Here is a 19,663-nt window from a genome sequence, read left to right as displayed (position 1 = left end):
TTGTTTTACTTGTTTATTATTTTTTATTTCTGAGGAAGACATGTAAAAAAGACATCTGAATGGATTCATTTGCGGCTGCTTTTTCCTATGCAAACTGGACCATCTGTTATGGACCAGATGAATGTTGAAGTTCCTGAAACCAGCTTTGGTGAACATCAGCTTAGACTCCATTGCGTAAACTTTGGTAGCATTAGGTTCAAGGGTAATTAGTAATCACCACTCCAATGTACTATTTTCCTTTTAAATAGTTCACATTTAAAAGAAGTATTTGTCCTTATGGTAATAATTGCTGTGATTGAATTTCTCCCCTTAAAAATAACTAAAGCTCATTTAAACTAGTGAGGGTACTATTGGTCTATCCCTCCTTTTCCACTTCTTTACTGTTCACAATACCATCCAAGCAGAGCAGAAATGACATGTACGTTTAGGAAAACAAGAAAATGTGTAAATATAATGCAGACTGGGAAAAAAAATCTCATGTACAGTTCATTGCAGAACTCAAGTGTAGCCCAAAGGAAAGTAACAGTTCAAAACAAAAAGATCTTAAGTCGCTCTGGCAACGCATGACCAGAGGATCCAGTATTCCTATGTTTTCTACAAAGATCACCTGTCCCTTGCAAAGTATTATGACAAGTACTCAGTTTAGCATTAATTCTTTATTTTATAATTTATCCTAGGGCTTGTGTATGTTCATAAGACTATGCATATTTGAGTAAGGGACAAGCAGATACTGGATCAGATTCATCAGGTTGAGGGTTATATTTCTTATTTATCTAAACTAAATGTTCAGAAATCAGATTTCATTTAGAGGGAATGCTGGTAATGAGAATAGTGCATTTGTCACTTTTGCTTCTTGGACTAATTAAAAAAAACAAAGATTCTGCACATCCATACCAGTAATGGGATTCATTACTCCTGCTTTCTAATCACCATCTGAAGAAAAGCCAGGTTGCCTGCAGAAAGTGTGAATATATAGCCCATAGCAATCTGCTTGTAGTATCGAGGTATTCCATAAGAACCACTGCATTCTTCTCCTGTAAGAAAAGCTTCACTAGAGAGTGACCAAGGTATGGTTGTTCAAAGACTATAGCACTGGGATCCAACTGAAACTACAGCAAGGATTTCCACCTTTTATTCTGTGAGGAGAGAGTCCCATCACCTTATGTTGATGTCAGCAGCAGGGAAGGCATTCAGCATCACTCAGCGCTGAGAGGTTTGTGCAACTCCTGGTTTGGCAGGATTCTGACTTACATATTTATGTCATTGTTAGAGGTACCGTTTCCAACGGAACTACTGCCATTTACAAAATTAGGCACATACTTAAGTAACTTCCTCCACGAGGGCCTACACGTTAAGTACACAGGGTGTTTATTGCTGTTTTTCTAAGTCAAAACAGAAAGAGGCACATGTGTGTAATGTCTTTTGTACCAAGTGAGCACGTCTTTAAAATGTGAACTTCAATATTCTCACCCAGGTTGTTAAGCCAAATAACATCTTAACATCAAATATTTACGGTTTTGCGAGAGCATCAAACTGAAAGCGGCGCTCTGTAGACTGAAACAGAATAAAGTTATTTAGCAAAAACCATGAAATGCCTGTATTCAACTTTTCACATAAAAAAATATATTTTGTTTTACAACACTAACAGTTAAGGCCACAGAACTCCAGCAAGATTCTGACAGACATATCAATTGCAACTATTAAAATTACCAATAAATACCAAGAAAATGGTCTGCATGTTTAAAATCACAATAATCAAATCAATCAAAGCAACCATCAACAGCTTCAGTAACTCGTAACTGTTTTCAAGTATAAATTGCATTATGTGCTTTAAGACTGTCACATTCGTACATATTATAACAGTGTTAGAGTAATATACAAGTAGAAGATTTCATCCTTCTGTCCTGGTTGGTCACAGTTTCCTTGGAATTCTCCAAAGTATGATTCTGATTTTCATCTTTACTGTCTTCACCAGATACATCTTCCTTTTCTTTTTCTTGTTCACTCTGGAATGGCTGTCCAGATAAATCTTCCTTTCTGTTACATACATTCTTTTGGCTTGTCAGTGGCTTTCGCTTAAACAGGGAAAACTGGAGTATAAAAAAATAAAAAAAAATAATAAAAAATAAAAAGTGCCTTTTGTATATAACAGGCTCAACTTAGGTCACAAATTTATCCTTGGTAAAATAGATCTTTTTTTCAAAACAATATGACTATTTAAAAAATGCTATCGAAAAACACCCTGCTGCACTATTTGAAATGTGTCAAAGTAGCAGAAATGAATAAAAGTAGTTAAAGTTATTGAATTTTGCCAAATTGCACATTATATGTTTTGTGCATAATAATGCAAATGGTGCAAAATTATTTGTGTTTCTTTCAAACAAGTCAGAGAAAAGGGCCAGAAATAAAAGCTCAGATCAGCAAAGCCCCAAAGCAGTTAATGCTTAATATGCTTCATTATAACCATGTGTCCCATTACAGTTAATAACAGTATCTTTTTATGTCAATGAGACTACACACATGCTCGAAGTTAACTGATGCTTAAGGACTTTGTTCAACGGGAAACACAGCAGCCAGTCTCTGCAGAAGCCTCTGGGTCCTAAACATCTAAAAGTTCCATGTAGAGTGTACCTCAACATATATATTTGAGATATATATATATATCTCAAATCAGTGCATGTTGGAAACAGATACAAGATCAACTAGCTGAGCTGCTGCCTTCAGAAGGAAACATGGTAGAAAAATTATTTAACTAATGTCTCATAAGAATCAACTCCTAAGCTTTCACCTCACTGAAACCTGATGTGAGTAACAACCTGTCTTTTATGGGCATGCTGTACACAAGCAGGTGATAATGGACTTTTTCTCATTTCTACTGACAGAAATACTATGATTTATTTTAATAGAAAATCTTTTCTTCTGGTCTTGCTAACTCTCACTAATACATACTAGCCATTCACGGCTCAAAAATACTCTCACTAGGCTAATTAAAGCGCTGTATAAAAAAATGCAGACTGACTTACATACTTGCCTGTAGAAGAAACCAAATTAAACTAACCCCCAGTTACATACGCAAAACAATAATTTTTTATATATAATAAATTGGAATTCATTAAATAATCTCTTTTTTTTTTTAATCAGAGGATTTCTGCTTATGAGAGGGTCAAGCACCACACAGTTATTCTTTAAGGGCAACAGAAATATCTCTGGGAATAGCAAAAAATTCTTCAAAACATCAAAAGTGTGGTTATGTTGCTTACTTTCAAACTAATTATAATAATGTCTTATTAGTTTTCATTCACTTGCTATTTCTTTTATTGCAAAATTTACCACTGTGTATAAGCCTCAGAGAACTCCCCATTATAAGCTTCATCAGAGCAAATGTATCAACAGAAGACTTTTTTTTACTAAAGGAAACATATTGCATCTATATATTACATATACATAGAAAATATATAAAAAATAAATATAATTTAATAAAGGAAATATATTGCAATATTTTAGCCTAACAGGAGTTAAAGTCACAAAACTGTCTCTTCTAATAGCTTCACAAAACAGTTGTTTTTACTGCAACAACACAATACTTAAAACAGCTACTTATGTTTTGTGTTATTCATGATGTAAACAGTTTTGTGACTGTTCCAACTACATTCCCTATTACGAAATATAACTTAGCTTTATTTTCAGCCTCGCATTATGTTTCCCTCACATGAGCTGGTGTGAAGCCAGAAGATAGCACAAACATACAGATAGCAAGAAGGAGTGCTGGAGATTTGGGTGATTACTTTTAAAAGACTGTTGTCTTGTTCACTTCAGTCTGTAATTATGGTGTCACTTCCCAGGTACAATGCTGCATTTTTCCTTACTAACACTTCCATTTTGAGAGGAAATCTTAGAAGAGATTTTTGTGAATAGAAAGGGTACACTGAAGTTAGTGGGGAATTCTGCCATCCCTAAAGGTATTTCATCTTAGCTAAATCTGTAACAATTGGTGTATGTGTTTGTATGCTGGCTACATATTCCTCTTTGCAAATGGGGACTTACCATTCTCTCTCCTCCTCCTAAATCAAGGCAAAACCTTCATGCGGCCCTGGCTTACACCCGAGTCCAGTCAAATCACAAATGAGTGACAGTTATAGCATACATATGTGCTGGACATGCACACAACTCAACTGAAGGTTTGTGGGCGATGGGTGGAAGTAATTTGGATTTCATGAGACAGCTGTCTGTTGTCCACATGCAAGGAGCGCATTTACTCCTACCACGTAACCCTAATAAATGTGCTTTGGCAATAGAGTTGTATACTCCATTTGACTTTCATTTGACTTTATTTGAACTTTATTTATTTTATTTGACTATATTTCACAATATATTCACAATATATTCACTATATTTGACTTTCATTATACTTTCATTTGCCACTGAAGAATTAACAATGTTTTTCCTTCCCCATAAGACTTTTCCATTACTTCCAAGTCTAGTTTGATCACCCGTAACACAGTTTAGGTACATTAGTTCCCACTATCTCAGTTTACCTTCTAGTTTACTGTCATTAATGTTCAAATAAAGGCAATGTTACAAACGGACAAGGAAAAAAAAATCTGATGGTAAGAGCAGCTTGTAATACTTTGAGACAAATTAAGAACATGACAAGACAATGGGATAACACATTAAAAAATCTTAACAAAAAATACTAAATATCTGGCCTTTTTCCATAATAGTAGCTATTAAATTACATTAAGGTAGAGGCATTATCTATCTTCTCTCAATCTATATATTATCTCCCAAGCACTAACGATAAGATGCAGGGAAACGGCCTCAAGTTGCACCAGGAGAGGTTTACTTTGGATATTAGTAGAAATTTCTTTACTGCAAGGGTTGTGCAGCACTGGAACAGGCTGCTCAGGGAAGTGGTTGAGTCACCATCCCTGGAGGTCTTCAAGAAACATGTAGATGTAGAACTTTGTAGCATGGTTTAGTGGTGGACTTTTGTCCTAGGTTAAAGGTTGGGCTGGATGATCTTAGGTCTTTTCCAACCTGAATGATTCTATGCTCCAGTCTGCAGTGGATTATGACACTACTAAAATATTGAGATACGTCCATAGGCAGTAGTATCCCATCATTCTGCAGTGCAGTTCCAGTAATGTTATAATCACTCTCAGCTTTCAGTATGAGCATCTTCTCTTCTTTCCCTAACTGTACCTATCTGTCATCAACATTTTGGAGTCAAGGAGCCAGGAAGTATGTGACACATCGAAGGTTATAAGGCCATCTATCATTTTAAGGGCAAGGAGTTGAAGTACAAAATACACACCAACCTGCATGTCTGACAGTCTCTGTCAGAAAAATGTTGATATACATGCTTAATACACAAGCTTCCAATAGGAAGATGACAAATTGTTTCATTTTGATCCATGGACAGAGCACAGTAGCAAACACTTCCACAGCAAGCAACATACACAGATATCACAAAATAAAACCAAATTTTAAACAGAAACAATGGGTGGCTCAGCAGTGTAACTATTTATGCAGTTCAGGTAAATTTGGGCATTTGCTGCACCTCTGCAACTGACCATTGCCTTCTTGGTCACTAATAAAATTAGAATGAAAAATCAGGCCACTTACCTTTTTTCTCCCAGTTATTCCTTCAGCTATTTGGTCCTCAGTGTTCTCTGAAGAATCATTCACAGTATGATTGTCAGTACTTTCTTTCTCTACAATAATATAAACCTTTTTATTAACTTCATTCCGATTCTTGCAAGTTAGGAGCAAAAAGACCTCTTATTCAAATTATATTTGAAGTAAGTCACTAAATAAAATGTGGTTCTTAAGCAATCAGAGTATTCAATTCAACTTGATGCCCAGCCTGACAAGAATGTTTTTTATTTTTTTCATTTCTCCAGATAAGGCCTGTGTATTATTCTCCAAATGCTTGATTTTCCAGAAAAGAATAAACATGGCAGTAACATGATGTAAAATGTTTTGACTTGGACACTCATAGTTTCCTCTTGTGGACATAAGACAATGTTTTGCACACAGATTTTGTAAATATTTTCTAATTTGGAAAAGCTGATTTTTAGGGCAAGAGTTATTGTTCAGCATTAATCTTTATTCCATAGAATCTTCTGGTAAAGGAAAAGGTTTCCAACTGAGTTGATATTCCCATGTTTCAATTTTCCTATACTCTCTGCATGAATGATACAAATTTAGAACTTAATACCAAAGCTTCCAGCTCACTGAATGATGGAAAACATTTAAGCATCCATTCCACACAAGCTGTTCCAATTATAATATCGAAGATAAATGGCATAGCTTCTTCATTATTAAAGGGAGTGATCTTTTTATATCACAATGATTTTTTCTTACAAAAGAACAATTACAGATTATTCTAGAATTACTAAAACTCTAGCAAAATATGTTTTTTTGAGTTGTCTTGCATATAGGGCAGCCACCTTCATGCTCCCCTGCTTTTCTAAAGGAATATCTGTTATCAGCATGCTCAACTTGTCCTTAAAACTACAAGCAACATCTAGACTCAGATCTTCAGTATCTTTGAACGGTGTTGAGAAATTACCACGTTCCACCGAAAATAATCTGTTTATGAACATAATGAGGAAATGTCATTGGTGGGTTGGGATAAAAAAGACTTCTGACAAGTTAGTCCGCTGAAGTGAAGAAACATGGCACCTAAAGAAGTTGCTTGAGAAATAATCCAGTTACCAATACTTCACAACTAGAACTGCTCTTTTTAAGTAAAATGATCCTTTTAAGAGAAAATCTTTTTGGGGGAGTTCCTCCAAACATAACTGGGAAAAGCATTTTGTTTTTGTTTTTGTTTTTTTTTTTTTCTTTTTCTTTTTCATTTTTTTTTCTTGCAGTCATTAATACTTAGTAGTATTTTTTGCCTCTCAAACTTCATTCTCTCTCAAGAACTACTTTACCAACCACTGACAGTAACTGTATTGTTCAGTATTTCTATAATAGAGAACATTTAGAAAAGTTTTATCTTTTGAAATGTTTTATATATTTTTAGAATGTATAAAATGGTCCAGTTCTTAGGAATTGTACTCTTACCCTGCTCAATGATGGTCTCTTTCTGAGTAGTCTCTTCTGTCTATAGAGAGACAAAACAATGAAATTTCTACTTTCAAACTTGCTAAAAAATGAAATGTTTAACTATAAACACCTACCTATGTACTCCTCCCTCTACTAAACCACCCCAAACAACTTCACATTTCTAAGATAGCTATATTAAAATAAATGCAAGTTAAAGAAACAAGTTATTTCACAGACAATAATTTAAAAGGAGTAAAATATTTTACCTCTACAGTTTCCACCAGGCTATTACTGCTTTTCTCTCCCTCAGGTGTTTTACTATGTTCCTTTTTTTCATATTTTTCCTCCATTGCCTCTTTGTCTGTTCCTTCTCCTCCTTCTCCTTCTTCTGCTGCTTCTTCTTTTTCTTCTCCTTTTTCTTCCTCCTCCTCCTCCTCTTCCTCGTCTTCCTCCTCATCTTCCTCCTCCTTCTCCTCCTCTTCTACTTCTTCTTCTACATCTTCTACATCTTCTTCTTCATCTGTCTCCTCATCTCCAGATGAGTTTTGTTCCTTTGACAAGATGGCCAAAAAAGAATTTTGAAATGCATGCTGCACGATGCTATCATGCTCCTAACCGTAGACCAATTCATTATACATATCAGTATTCAACTAAGAACAAGAAAATGCAAAAGAAAATGTTCTAAGGTAGATAAAATAAGACAGGAGTCCTTATTCAAGGTTAGCTCTCAAACAAGGACTCTCAAAAATCTAACTGTGCCCTCAGAAAAGAATTATTATATCCCTTATCTGAGGGCACAGTTGAGTTAGCTCATGGTTACACTACAAAGTCTTACATTTTGTTATGCTAAGTTTACATGCTTTGCCACTGCATGACTTACTTTTTCAAAATAGGGAAAAGATTTTTTTGTCACCAGAATAATTCTGCCTATCTTGAAAAGCAAGGGTTCATGTCTTGACAGACCCTTTCACCTTAAGAAGGTGTTTAACTCAGCCAGAACTTTCACGATGCATGGACCAAACTTCCTGTCACCACATATAAGGGCAGAAAGTTTATGAGCTGCATGCTTCTGCATCAGCTTCTCCTTCAGCATCTCATATCGGTGGAGAACGTGCTAAATTCTGTGAACGGTTGTGAAAGCGGGCTATCAAGCAAAGACCACACGCTGATGCTACAGGGAGCACCTGGAAAACTGAAAGCATCCTAGTAGTATGTTATATTGCCAGCTACATATGCCAATTAAAAAAAAAAAAAAGAAAAAAAAAAGTGAAATTTCAACTCTAACAAAAGAAAATTAAGCAGAAAGTATTTGGGTGAGATATCTTTTCACACAGCATGTAGACTGAACAGCACTGCTAACACACTCCATCCTGTTTAGACATACCATTTTTACATTACCATCTGGTCCTGTGACCTTGTGTGCTATTGGGAAGTTTCCCAGTAGCAGTGCAAAAAGATTCCATGTGGAGATCCCACTGTGGTTTCCCTGGGGCTCTGCACAGTGGAAAGTCATCGAAAGAACACTAACAATAACTGCAAAAATCCTGTCTGCTGGCATTTGGAACAAGACTAAGGAAAATGACAGCAGGTTTCTGGAAGGGTGCGAACATTTTTTGAAATGTCCTTGATTTTTTCACTTGTTTGTTTTAGGGAGAAAGTTGATTAGGAAACTAAACATGAAAAACTCTTTATGCACTTGATTCTTCTATAATATGTTAAGACATCTATGATGGAAAGCAAAAGCAAATAACTCTTTCACCTCCCTAGGAGACTGAAAAGGTTGTTTCGTAGGTATTAGTGTATCTGAGGAACAACAAACAATAAAAACTGCAAATATTTTCATCTAAACTCCTTTGGAAGTGGTGCTATTTATCACTGGTATACTTTACCTGTAGGCTTCAATGGTACCACTATAGCACACTGCAATATTAAATACAGAAGCGTTTAGAGATAACACATGCACAAGATTTTGTCTTTGCAAAGAAATGTAAAAATAATCCCACTAGATAAAATACTGACACATATACTTCCAGAGGACTGTATGATTGACATGGAATTACTTAGAATGGACACCTGTGGAAAAAAAAAATCTATTTTTGATTCCTTCAAAATTAAGACAGTTTTCAGAGATATTAAGTATAGTAATGGCCTATGGAAGAAACTCCACTTAGTCACTGCAGACTGGAGAAAAATTAAGATTAATAGCACATGTATGCACTTTGCAACATTCCTCTACTAAACGGAACATAAGGTAAAGATAGTTAAATATAAAATAAAAGTTTGGTCCAGCTTTGAACCACCAAAACCATTCATCCCAGTTTATAAGCACATATAAGAATCTCTAGCTGTGCTAACACGGAGATACTGTTCAAGCAATCAACAACAAAAATGCTGACATTCCATACAGTGTAGGCAACAAAAGTAGTTAGGATTTGAGTTCTGAAGGGTCATGACATATTCACATCAAAACTAGTTCCCAAAGTTAAACTAATATGAAAAAGCTCTTCTTCCAATCTTCACTTGTTCAATTACATGATGCAGTCTCAAAAATCACTCGTACTTCTGGCCTCACCTTTACTCACACTTCATCTCCAGCTTTCTATCTACTCAAAACTGCCTTCCTCTTCATCCAAATATTCAAAACATTATTTAACAATGCAAAGCATATTTTCTTGCCAGATCATTTCTTCTGCACAGATAATGTGTCTGATGACGAGCAGCATATCTGCCATCATGCTTTAGAAGGTTTATTTTCTTATTTCACATAATGTTCCCTGGTCATAGAAAGATAAAGCTGTAAGAATAGCTTCAATAGTTTTAATTCTAAAGTTGAGACACTGAAAAAATGACTTGGTCAGGGACACATACAAAAAGTCAACAGCAGCAAAGAACATACAAGTAAAATACTTGAAATGGCTTTCATTTAAGCCTGAGATCCCAGTTTTTTCAAGGACAAAAAAGTTGTCAGCACTATGAAACCACCTTTTCCATAACGCTGTCACACCTGTTGTCATGCTGGGGCCAAAAGCAATCAGAGTGATGCTTGAAGACATGTCTCATGGTAGACCTTGCTCAAATGACAGATGGGAAACAGGTTTCTTGGTACTGCCTTCACTGTTTGACATAACTTACTGAATCTGAGCTCTAGCAGCCTGGCTGTCCATATTGAACATTTCAGAAGGGGAAGTCTTATGGTATCTTTCCAAGTCTCCTCAAGAAGTCAAAATATTTTTGGTTTGCCACCACCAATTTATGTTTCTAGGGAAGAGAACCTCAAAACCACTGACAAAATATATCTGGATCTTTTCAAATCTTTTTAAAATCCTGTGAAAAGTCACCAATGAAAAGAAATCTGTAATTACTATGTGTACCACTAAGAAACTGGGAGTTCTGGGAAGTTCTGGTCTACAGAACAAATATTTCTGTTTCTATTTGTCCAAGAAACTGTTAATAATCCACACAGAAGATTATTATAAAGACAGCTGAGAGTGAGGTAGTTAGCTACAGGCTTCTTCTATGGCTACCTTCTGCCAAGCAGCCACAAATTTACAATTGCTCACCAGAGTTTTCAATCATGGAGGGAACAGGTTCCTCCCATTACCTGTCCAGCCTATTACCTTTAGATGCTCCAAAGTATCCCATGGGTCTCTTATATAGTACAACAATGGAACTAAATACACACCTAAAAGGAGTTTCACTGTGAAGAAGAAAACTCATAGAAGATGGATATCAGCTCTACAGAGGTTGATATATGGGCCACAGTTGCTGTCATATGGGAGTTAACAGCGCTCCCTTTGTAAAGCACTGGTAAAGACAACAACAAAATACATTTCTACAGACCATCCTTCTTTTCTGATGCAGGATTGAGGAATAAGAGGTATAGGAATTAAAACTTCCAAAGACCTCCAAAACACTAGTGCATGTCAACGTCACTCCTGAATTGTCTATGCTGGGAAAATACACCATGTAAATATTTTACTAACAAGGCATATACAGCGACAAGGTTAACCATTAATTTACATATAGATGAAGACAATAAAAATACTTCTGTTTACCCTTTGTGGGTTATAAATATATGGATGGGTAGGCACATAACATTTTGTTGATATTGATCTTGTAATGATGTCAAGCTACATAATGTGAAGTGCTTGGCAATACTTTCTTACAAAACTCTTCATAAGGCTAAGATACATACCTCACAGTTATTTAGGGGTTACAGTGAAAGCTTAATATCTTAAAAGCCATACAGTGCTAGCCATGTCATTAGGAATTTGGACTTTCATTTTGTAGCTATTAATATAGAAAAGCTATTAGCTCAGCTATTCTAACCCTTAGAGAAGTATTTTCCACTTTAATGATTATTAAAGAAAAAGCTGTACAGATTAAAGATAGAAGTATTCAAATGAGAGTAATCAAATGAGAGATTTAAAAAGCTTATTCTTTCACTTACAAGCAGCGAGGCAGTCAAAAAGCCAAATTAGGCTTTCCTTGTATATGTTCATGAAGACAAACGGGAGCTCAGCACACGCAAAAGAATCTTCAGTAAAAACCAAAGCCCATCACCATACTTCATCTAAACAGTAAAATCTGGAATCCTACAGGTTTTATTTGTTTGGTGATTGTATAATTCTATGTCAAGAGCATTTGACACAGATTATCTGATACTTTTAACAGTACCTTAACAGGGAAGACTTCTGTCATGTAAGTGTCCTGGAATATTAATGTAATGCTGAGCTCATAATTTCCCGCACACTGTGCAGACAGTCAAGCAAATGAAAGTAATTTTTATGTCAGGCATGAGATTCTGTTGCTACATGGTAAGCAAAAATTGAACTCTAATGATAGCTGTGTTTTTTTGCTAACATGATGGAAGAAAATGTTTCCAAGTATTTGATGTCCACACAGTGATACAATGACTACTATGAATATGTGACGTCAAATTACTACAATAGTATTTGTGACACTACAATTGCATCCTCTAACAGGACGGTGTCACTGAGAAAACTTGAGTAAAATAGTGAATAGCTGTAAACAATGTAGATAGAAACTGAGCAGACTCGTTTTTCATTGTTGTGTTCCTATGTCATCTTCTGACCGTACTTCACAAAACAATATTGTTTGTTTACCAGAAACCAAACAAGAGGACCTGTAAGTTTCCACAGATCTGTCCACTTTTGTCACAGGCTGGCAGTACACATACTTTGCATTAAAAATAAATCCGATTGTGTTTTCAGGACTTTAGATATCACTCAGAAACAGTACAGTGACGTTTAGTACACAGTACTGGACGGTCCTTTGTTGCTGCCCATTACCTTACCGATGATTTCAGCTGGCTGTGATGTTATTAGTCTGTGGCTTGCCAGCTTGCAGTAACTGAATACACCCCTATGATTTTTTGTTTGAGTCTAAACAACTCCTTAACAATGTATTAAACCTTCACGTAAAACTACTTTCTAAAAAAGGCAGCATTTGTATTTTCAGGTTTGTTTTAGATTTTGACTTAATCTCTTCAATACAAAAATAATTTAAATAGAATTACCTAAAGGATGCTTTCTCCAGCAACTCAGAACAATTTTTTATTATTTATTCCCCAAGATAAGTCAACATGTGGCAACAGCTTCTCCAAAAAGTCTGCTTTCTTTGGAGAACAAATAAGTAATATCAATTTCAAAGGTGGAAAGGAAAACAAACAACTCTACAGAAGTAGAGTGTTTCCTGAAGAATCACAGAACAAGCTGGAGACTATTTACATCGAACATAATTTCTTATAAACCACCTTACATAAATACCCCTTAATCTTTAATCACTTGGAAAAGGCATACCAAAACAAATCCTAGGTACTTAAGCAAAACAGATGAAATATGAGCAGCTTCAAAGCAGAATATATTATCTCAGAAATTTGCTGTGTCTTTGAAAGATATTATGCTGCATAAAAAAATGAATTCTTAATGTTAACAGACAAAGAGTCTGTTAAAAGTATGTTGGGAATATCAGTCCACACATGGATGCATTTTCTGCATTTTTTCGAAATTCTTATAGAAAAACGTTTACATTGTTCTTTTTCTTAGAAATGACACTAAGTGTCCATTTTGCAGAAGTTCTGCTGCTGCGTTTCTAATTACGAGAGGCATTTTGTGCCTTGGCTAGACACTGGATAAAATGAAAGTAATTATTCTAAACTTCCTTTTAAGAAAACCAGTCTCTGGCAGGGCGGCTCACAGCCCCGAACTCCTATTACGATGATGATGATTGCTGAGTTTCCAGCTGAATGTCACAGCAGTCTCTTGTAACATCACTGGTATAGAGGAAGTGGGAAACATTACTCTTCAACACTAGAGTGATCTACATCTCCTCAGGTATAAATGCAGACGACGGCTTTGTTTAATATATAATTCTACTTACATTCTCTTAAATCTACCTTTGTTTAGCTCACTCTCAATATGTAACCACAAATATTTTACATTTCATACAAACCACTAATACAATTCTGTGTGAAAGGAGGACTACGTATTACAAATTACAAAGCTCCAGACCCAGAAAATTAAACTTGGGACATTCCATCAAGCTCCCCTGTAACCTACCCATCACCCAGAGACAGAAAGAGCAAAGAGCCATGTTTGACGTTTCAATGTTGGGACATTTATGAAAGCCAGGATGGTAAGTAGTCTACTTGACAATTCAGGACCCTGGTAATAAATATTTTCATAACAAAGTATGAGTTTTTGAGATCCTGATATTAACATTTATTTAAATGATTAAACCATGGGGTTGCCAAGGAAGGAAGGAATGGGCATTAATAGAAATCCTTAAAAAAGACGGTGATTAAGTGTACTTGCTTTGTCTTTTTGCAATAGGAAAGTAAAGCCCCAGTAACTCTCAGCAGTGCAATTTTTTGATGCCAAAGATATCTCACCAAAATCTTTCACTATGTATAAGCAAACCTCTCTTCTCTGCATTAAAACATACGAAGAAGTGTATTAAAATACTATAACTCAATGTGCGACTTCAGGTCAAGAACATGCTCAGAACTTAACTGAGGACAGAACTATAGGTTTGCCACTAGTGCAAGAAAAACATTAGCTCAGTTACTCATCGAATGCTACAGTACTAAACATTGCTATTTATCTGAATTGCACATGTAGAAATGAGTTGAGGATTAGCCCTTGTGTATCAGATACCATGCAGTCTATTACAGTCTACAGATCTGACAACATTCTTCTGTCTGAAGGACTTTTATTTCTGAACTTGATTTGGCTTCCCATAAAACTAATTTTAAAATTAAAGACATACACAAAAGTTCACTCGAGTTCACTGTTCATAAATCTACTCTATATGCCCTATCAAAAAGGTCAAATTACATTGAAAAAGATGCTTTGTCCTTAATTATTATTATTTATTTTTTTTTGTACCAGAAAGAGTATCTCAGCCATGCATTTGTCAAATGACTACATTTGCACTGCAAATTCAATTTGCTGTTCTGAGAAGTGAGATAATAAAGTAGCATTGCTTTATGGAGAAGATAAGCCAAATGTTATCTTTTAGCTAAGAAAAGCTAAGGGGAAAACATAAAACCAATGGAAAGCTAAATGTCCTTTTCTGCATGATTCCTAATGGCCCCATGTGGTGGTTTTACTGTGCTAGGCAGCTGAACTCCACCACAACCGCTCTCACACTCCCCCTTCCTTAGAAGAGGAGGGGAAGAAGTAAAGGAAAGAACAACTCACGGGTTGAGATAAGGGTAATTTAATTAAAGGGAAAAAAATAATTATTAAGGAAAGATTATTATTAATTAAACAATTTAACTAAAGGGAAAAAGGGAAAGGGGAAAAGGGAGGGGAAAAGGGGAAAAACAAACAAACACAAAAAACAAGTAAAAGATTTTTGGAAGTGCAGAGGAAAGAAATTACTCTCTACTTCCCACAAATGAGCGATGCTTGACCATGTCCTTGAAGCAGGGCCTCAACGCACGTAGCCGGTGTTCGAGAGGACAGACGTTTTCCCAACGAGAGCCCACCCCTCCCCTCTTCTTCCTTTTTCCACCTTTTATTGCTGAGTGTGACATCATATGGTATGGAGTATCCCTTTGGTTGGTTTAGGTCAGCTGCCCCGCTGATGTTTCTTTCTCACTTTTTGCCCACCCCCCAGGAGGGTCAGAGAGAGTCCTGATGCTGTGCCAGCACTGTTCAGCAGCAGACACAACACCGGTGTGATAGCACTGCTGTCCTAGCTACAAGTGCAGAGCGCAGCACTGTATGGGCTGCTGCAGGGACAGTTAACATCCCAGCCAGACCCAGTACACCCCATACTAAATAATAAGCATCTACCTATCCAGAAAAGACACCAAAACAAAAAATAGTTAATCCAAACCAGGTATTTTCTGTAGTTTGGAGAAAGACATTTTTGTTTTTCAGTATAAATTATGCAAAGAGAACAATAATTTGAATAGTTTGATAATTTCAGGTATAACATGACAAAAATTAAATGCTGAAATTTTGCAAGCATGAGGAAAATGTTATGGTACAACTTGTTCAAAAATAATTTGGGAAGAAGTGAACCATGTTATCACTGGGCTTGCTGTTTTTCTGGGGAGTAAGGACAAAAGCTGATGGTGAAGAGTTGAAGAAGAGGTTCATTACATAAAGTGACTGGGTGACAAAATTCAGTGTTGACAGATGTAAATGCGTGCAAGTTGAATATCAAAAACTTGAGAGTTCATTTGTCCTCAAATTGACAAAGAGAAAGAGAAAATTGACAACATCAGAATATGCATTGGGTGGATTGCACGGTAACAAAAAGACTTGAAAACCCAAAGAAAATCAGAGTCAGCTTGAAAAGAAGTATAAAAGCACCAACATTTGAGACATTAGGGGAGGAAAGTGGGAAGAGAGGAGTGGACAAAACTGAGTTTGATACTGCCATGAGCTCCCCCACCAGCACCAGAACCCTCCTCAAGGCCTCAGAGAACAGCCTCTCTGCCAGATATTTGCATCTGCTTATTAACATGGTATGGATGTCTAGTCTTGTTGGTACCTGCTGTGTTACTGCTATTGATCTTAAATGTGCAGTTAATTGATTGCTGGTTAACTATTATTAATATATCGATAAACAACTTTGATCTTGACTTGGTTTCAACCACAGAGTTGAATAGTTTTTTTCCCTGTAACAACCATGAGGAAATAAATCATGAGACAATGAATGCTCTTTTTCTTCTCTAATACAGAGACATCAGATGAAAGTATCACGACAGGTTCAAGACAAAGAGAAGAGTTCTTCACACAACATTTAAGGTAATCTAAGAATCGTTTGCCAAGACATGTACCGGGCACAAAATGCATCCATGGGTTCAAAAAGTGAGTGTAAGAAATTCGTGAAAAAAAAAAGGCTATTAAATACAACAGATACAACTTCTGAAGCACAGATTAGTGAAGGCTGAGTAATTACACAGGAAAAGTATCACTACACTTTATTTTTTTGCCAGGCATTCACAGGTTACCACTGGCAGAAATAAGACAATGGGCTAGATAGACCTTTGGTCTGGGCAGGTACGTCTGTTGTTTCCTCTCTCTATTTCAGGATTTTTTCTCCACTAGAAACTAGTTTGGGAGTACTTCTGCCATGTTGTTTAAGTACTGCACATAAATCTTTTTTCTATAGTAAACACCACGGACATGCTGAATTCCCATAAAACCACAACTACCAAGCATTATAAATCTGCATGAGTCAAATAAAACAAAATTCCACTCTAGTTATGCTGATGGAGTTCCAAAGTCCCCCCAAAAATTGGCATAGTGTACAATTTATGTAACTGTTCTGTGGAAAACCATCAGAAGAGATGCAGCAATGCTCTGCTTTTCCCCTACCACAGGAATGATCCACAAAGCAATATAAAATCAGTTCTCATTTCAAAGAATTTTTATCCAGACAGAATAAAGAAGAGGAGATGCCCACAACTTGGCTTCTTTTACACTCCTGGGAAACATTGGGAAGACTTATACTACCAGCATGTGTTAAGAGAGCAGCAACAAATGGTCCCCACTTTCCTAAGGATCTAGATTAAAAGCTACACCCCAACAGTAAATGAAGATTTATTCCAACATGGAACCTGAAATCACTTGTTTCAAATGTTTTCTCTTTTTTTTTTCTCTCTGTCTCTCAAATATTATTCATAAAAAATAACAGAATTTTCATAGCGTACAGCTTTCTTCCAAGACTGAATTTCAGAATCACAAATAAGTAGGAACAGTATCCGAGATGCCCTTGGTATATAAACATGGTTTTAGGTCTATAAAAATACTTCTCAGTATTACTCTAAGTCACGCTAACATCCTAATCTTTCCTAAGAAATAAAATAACACAGCTTAATTAGTTTCAAACATAAATATTTTTACAGCACTCCATTGCTTCAGGAAGCTGCCATCTTAGGAAGTGCATTTAACTGTTAAAATGTTCAATTCTATCACAGTATCAGGATACTTACCCTTTCCCAAAGACTTACACATACTCATGTCAGCATAACATATTCCAGAAAGTTCGAAAGGTTGAAATTAATTTCATGGGGACAAAATACAGTCACTGGAGTAAGTATTCTTGTTATGGTTACTGAAATTGATCTTACCTTCAAACATGGTACATAAAAGGGATGATTGAAGTAGGAAAGGTTGAACTGAACTAGAAGCTACTGGCAAATCATTAATCTACCACAGTCTTTACAGAAAATAAATTCAGGAGACATTGTGTCAAAGATTGTTTAATGTCGGTATCTTACAAAACAACATTAAAAATGTTTCATATCCCATTAACGTTTCAGATCCCATTAACGTTTTTATTGAGTGATGTTTACTCATTTTGGCTTCTTTCTTCTCCTGTACTCATTTTAAATAAGTTTTAAACAGTAATTCTTCCAGAGAATGTCAATACTGAGATCTGTTTACAAAATTTCCTCAGACCACCCATTATCGTAGTAATAACTAATAATGCTGAATGACAAGAGTTCATTTCTCTTCTTTTGCTGGTTGAACCACTATTAGCAATAGCACAGTATTTCAAAATCACAAAAATAATTTTCAAAATTTTTTTGTGCATTTTAAGGAAGCTTTAGAAATATTAGCATACTTCGTATTTTACAAAAATAGTTTAGACTTTCACGCCACTTTTGCTACTGCTCCATCTAGTTTCTTGGTTTATTACAGTATCTTCTTTCTGGAGATCACTGATGTGACTTTTAGGAAGGGAAAACATGAAGCTCCTCCAATGAGAAGAAGCTTAAGCTCTGATTCTGAAAACATACATATACACTTCATACTGCAACAAATACATTCCCCTCCTTGGGAACCTTAAGAGTTAGATGACTAATGTAATTTAGACTTTTGTAGGCAGCTATTGAATCTTTTTCATTTTTTATGTCAAATCACCTAACGTGATAGTCAAAAATTATCACTAAGCAGATGTATTCTGACTATACTGCAATATAGGCCAAATTCTGAGGCTCCTGTTTGACTTTTTGCACATAAGTGTGCACACAAAATAAGAAGTCAACCCTAAGGCCTTTGGAAAAGCCTACGCCACCATTTGCCCAGGTTTGCCTTTCCATTTCCCTCCCATCTACTGATCCATGCAGATTTGGCAACTTGTCCTTTCTTTAATTTATGTTGAATACTCAAACATTTTATAAATACATAAACAGAAGTAGTGAGAATGAATATGGAAAATAACAAAATTTTAAAATGTGTTTCTTTTATGATTTACTGACACTCTTTTTCATATAAGGCACATTAACAAGCTGCCACTAAAATTCATGTATTACTTCAAAAAATCTGATTCAAAGGCAAAGATTACACTATTACAATGTGTAATTCATGTTATCAGCATGAAGTTATAATCTGAGGCATATACATTTTGCTTCCTCAGCAACTGTCATATATGATAAAGATGATTGTGCAAATGACTTATCTCATAAGAGCTTCCCAAATCTAAACATTTCCTTCAGTCCTTTTCAAGAAATAGGCACTTCAGTATATGTATAATAAAAAGTTTTGGCTACATTTTAAAATCAATCTACTATAGTTCTAGGTCTTCCTGAGTAGGCTTAAAATGCATACCCAGTAGTCCATTCTACTTTAGAGTTAAATAATGAGGCAGTACATTGTTCCAAAATTGTTCTGAATTATGCAAACCATTTGCTACACGCTGTTTGGACTTCATTTTTTGTTTAGAGCTATTTGGTACAGCAGAAATTTCTCTCTTCCTTGGTTTCCTGGTTTGGCTTTTGTTTTGTGGAAGCTTATTATTAACGGTTTTTATTTTACCTTTTCTTTTTTCTTCTTCCTCCCCTTCTTCTTCCTCATTTTCCTCTTCTTCCTCCTGTCCCTCATCCCCTTCATCTTCTCCTTCCAATTCTTCTTCCTCCTCTCCCTCTTCCCCTTTTTCTTCCTCCTCTTCCCCTTCTTCTTCCTCTTCTCCCTCTTCTCCTTCCTCTTCCTCCCTTTCCTCTTCTTTTTCTTCTTCCTCTTCCTCCTTTTCCTCTTCCTTTTCTTCTCCCTCTTCCCCTTCCTCTTCCTCCTCTCCCTCTCCCTCTTCCTCCTCAGCTCCCTCTCCCTCTTCCTCCTCA

General features: G+C 36.0%; 1 protein-coding gene across 1 annotated transcript in view; it reads right to left on the bottom strand.

The window, feature by feature from the left end:
• The window catches only part of RPGR (retinitis pigmentosa GTPase regulator), a 64,128-nt gene continuing 44,465 nt past the window's right edge, over window positions 1-19,663 (bottom strand). Inside the window, exons 14-18 of the mRNA XM_035333461.1 lie at window positions 7,459-7,607; window positions 7,323-7,416; window positions 7,075-7,114; window positions 5,626-5,714; window positions 1-2,090 (exon numbers count right to left, since the gene is read on the bottom strand). Coding sequence (XP_035189352.1) covers window positions 1,866-2,090; window positions 5,626-5,714; window positions 7,075-7,114; window positions 7,323-7,416; window positions 7,459-7,607 — 597 coding nt within the window. The 3' untranslated portion in view covers window positions 1-1,865. The remainder of the gene's footprint in view (window positions 2,091-5,625; window positions 5,715-7,074; window positions 7,115-7,322; window positions 7,417-7,458; window positions 7,608-19,663) is intronic.

This window comes from Oxyura jamaicensis, chromosome 1 (genome assembly GCF_011077185.1).
Source record: "Oxyura jamaicensis isolate SHBP4307 breed ruddy duck chromosome 1, BPBGC_Ojam_1.0, whole genome shotgun sequence".
Classification (NCBI taxonomy): domain Eukaryota; kingdom Metazoa; phylum Chordata; class Aves; order Anseriformes; family Anatidae; genus Oxyura; species Oxyura jamaicensis.
Note: the sequence above shows the minus strand (reverse complement) of the source record. Positions and strands in the feature narration are given on the sequence as shown.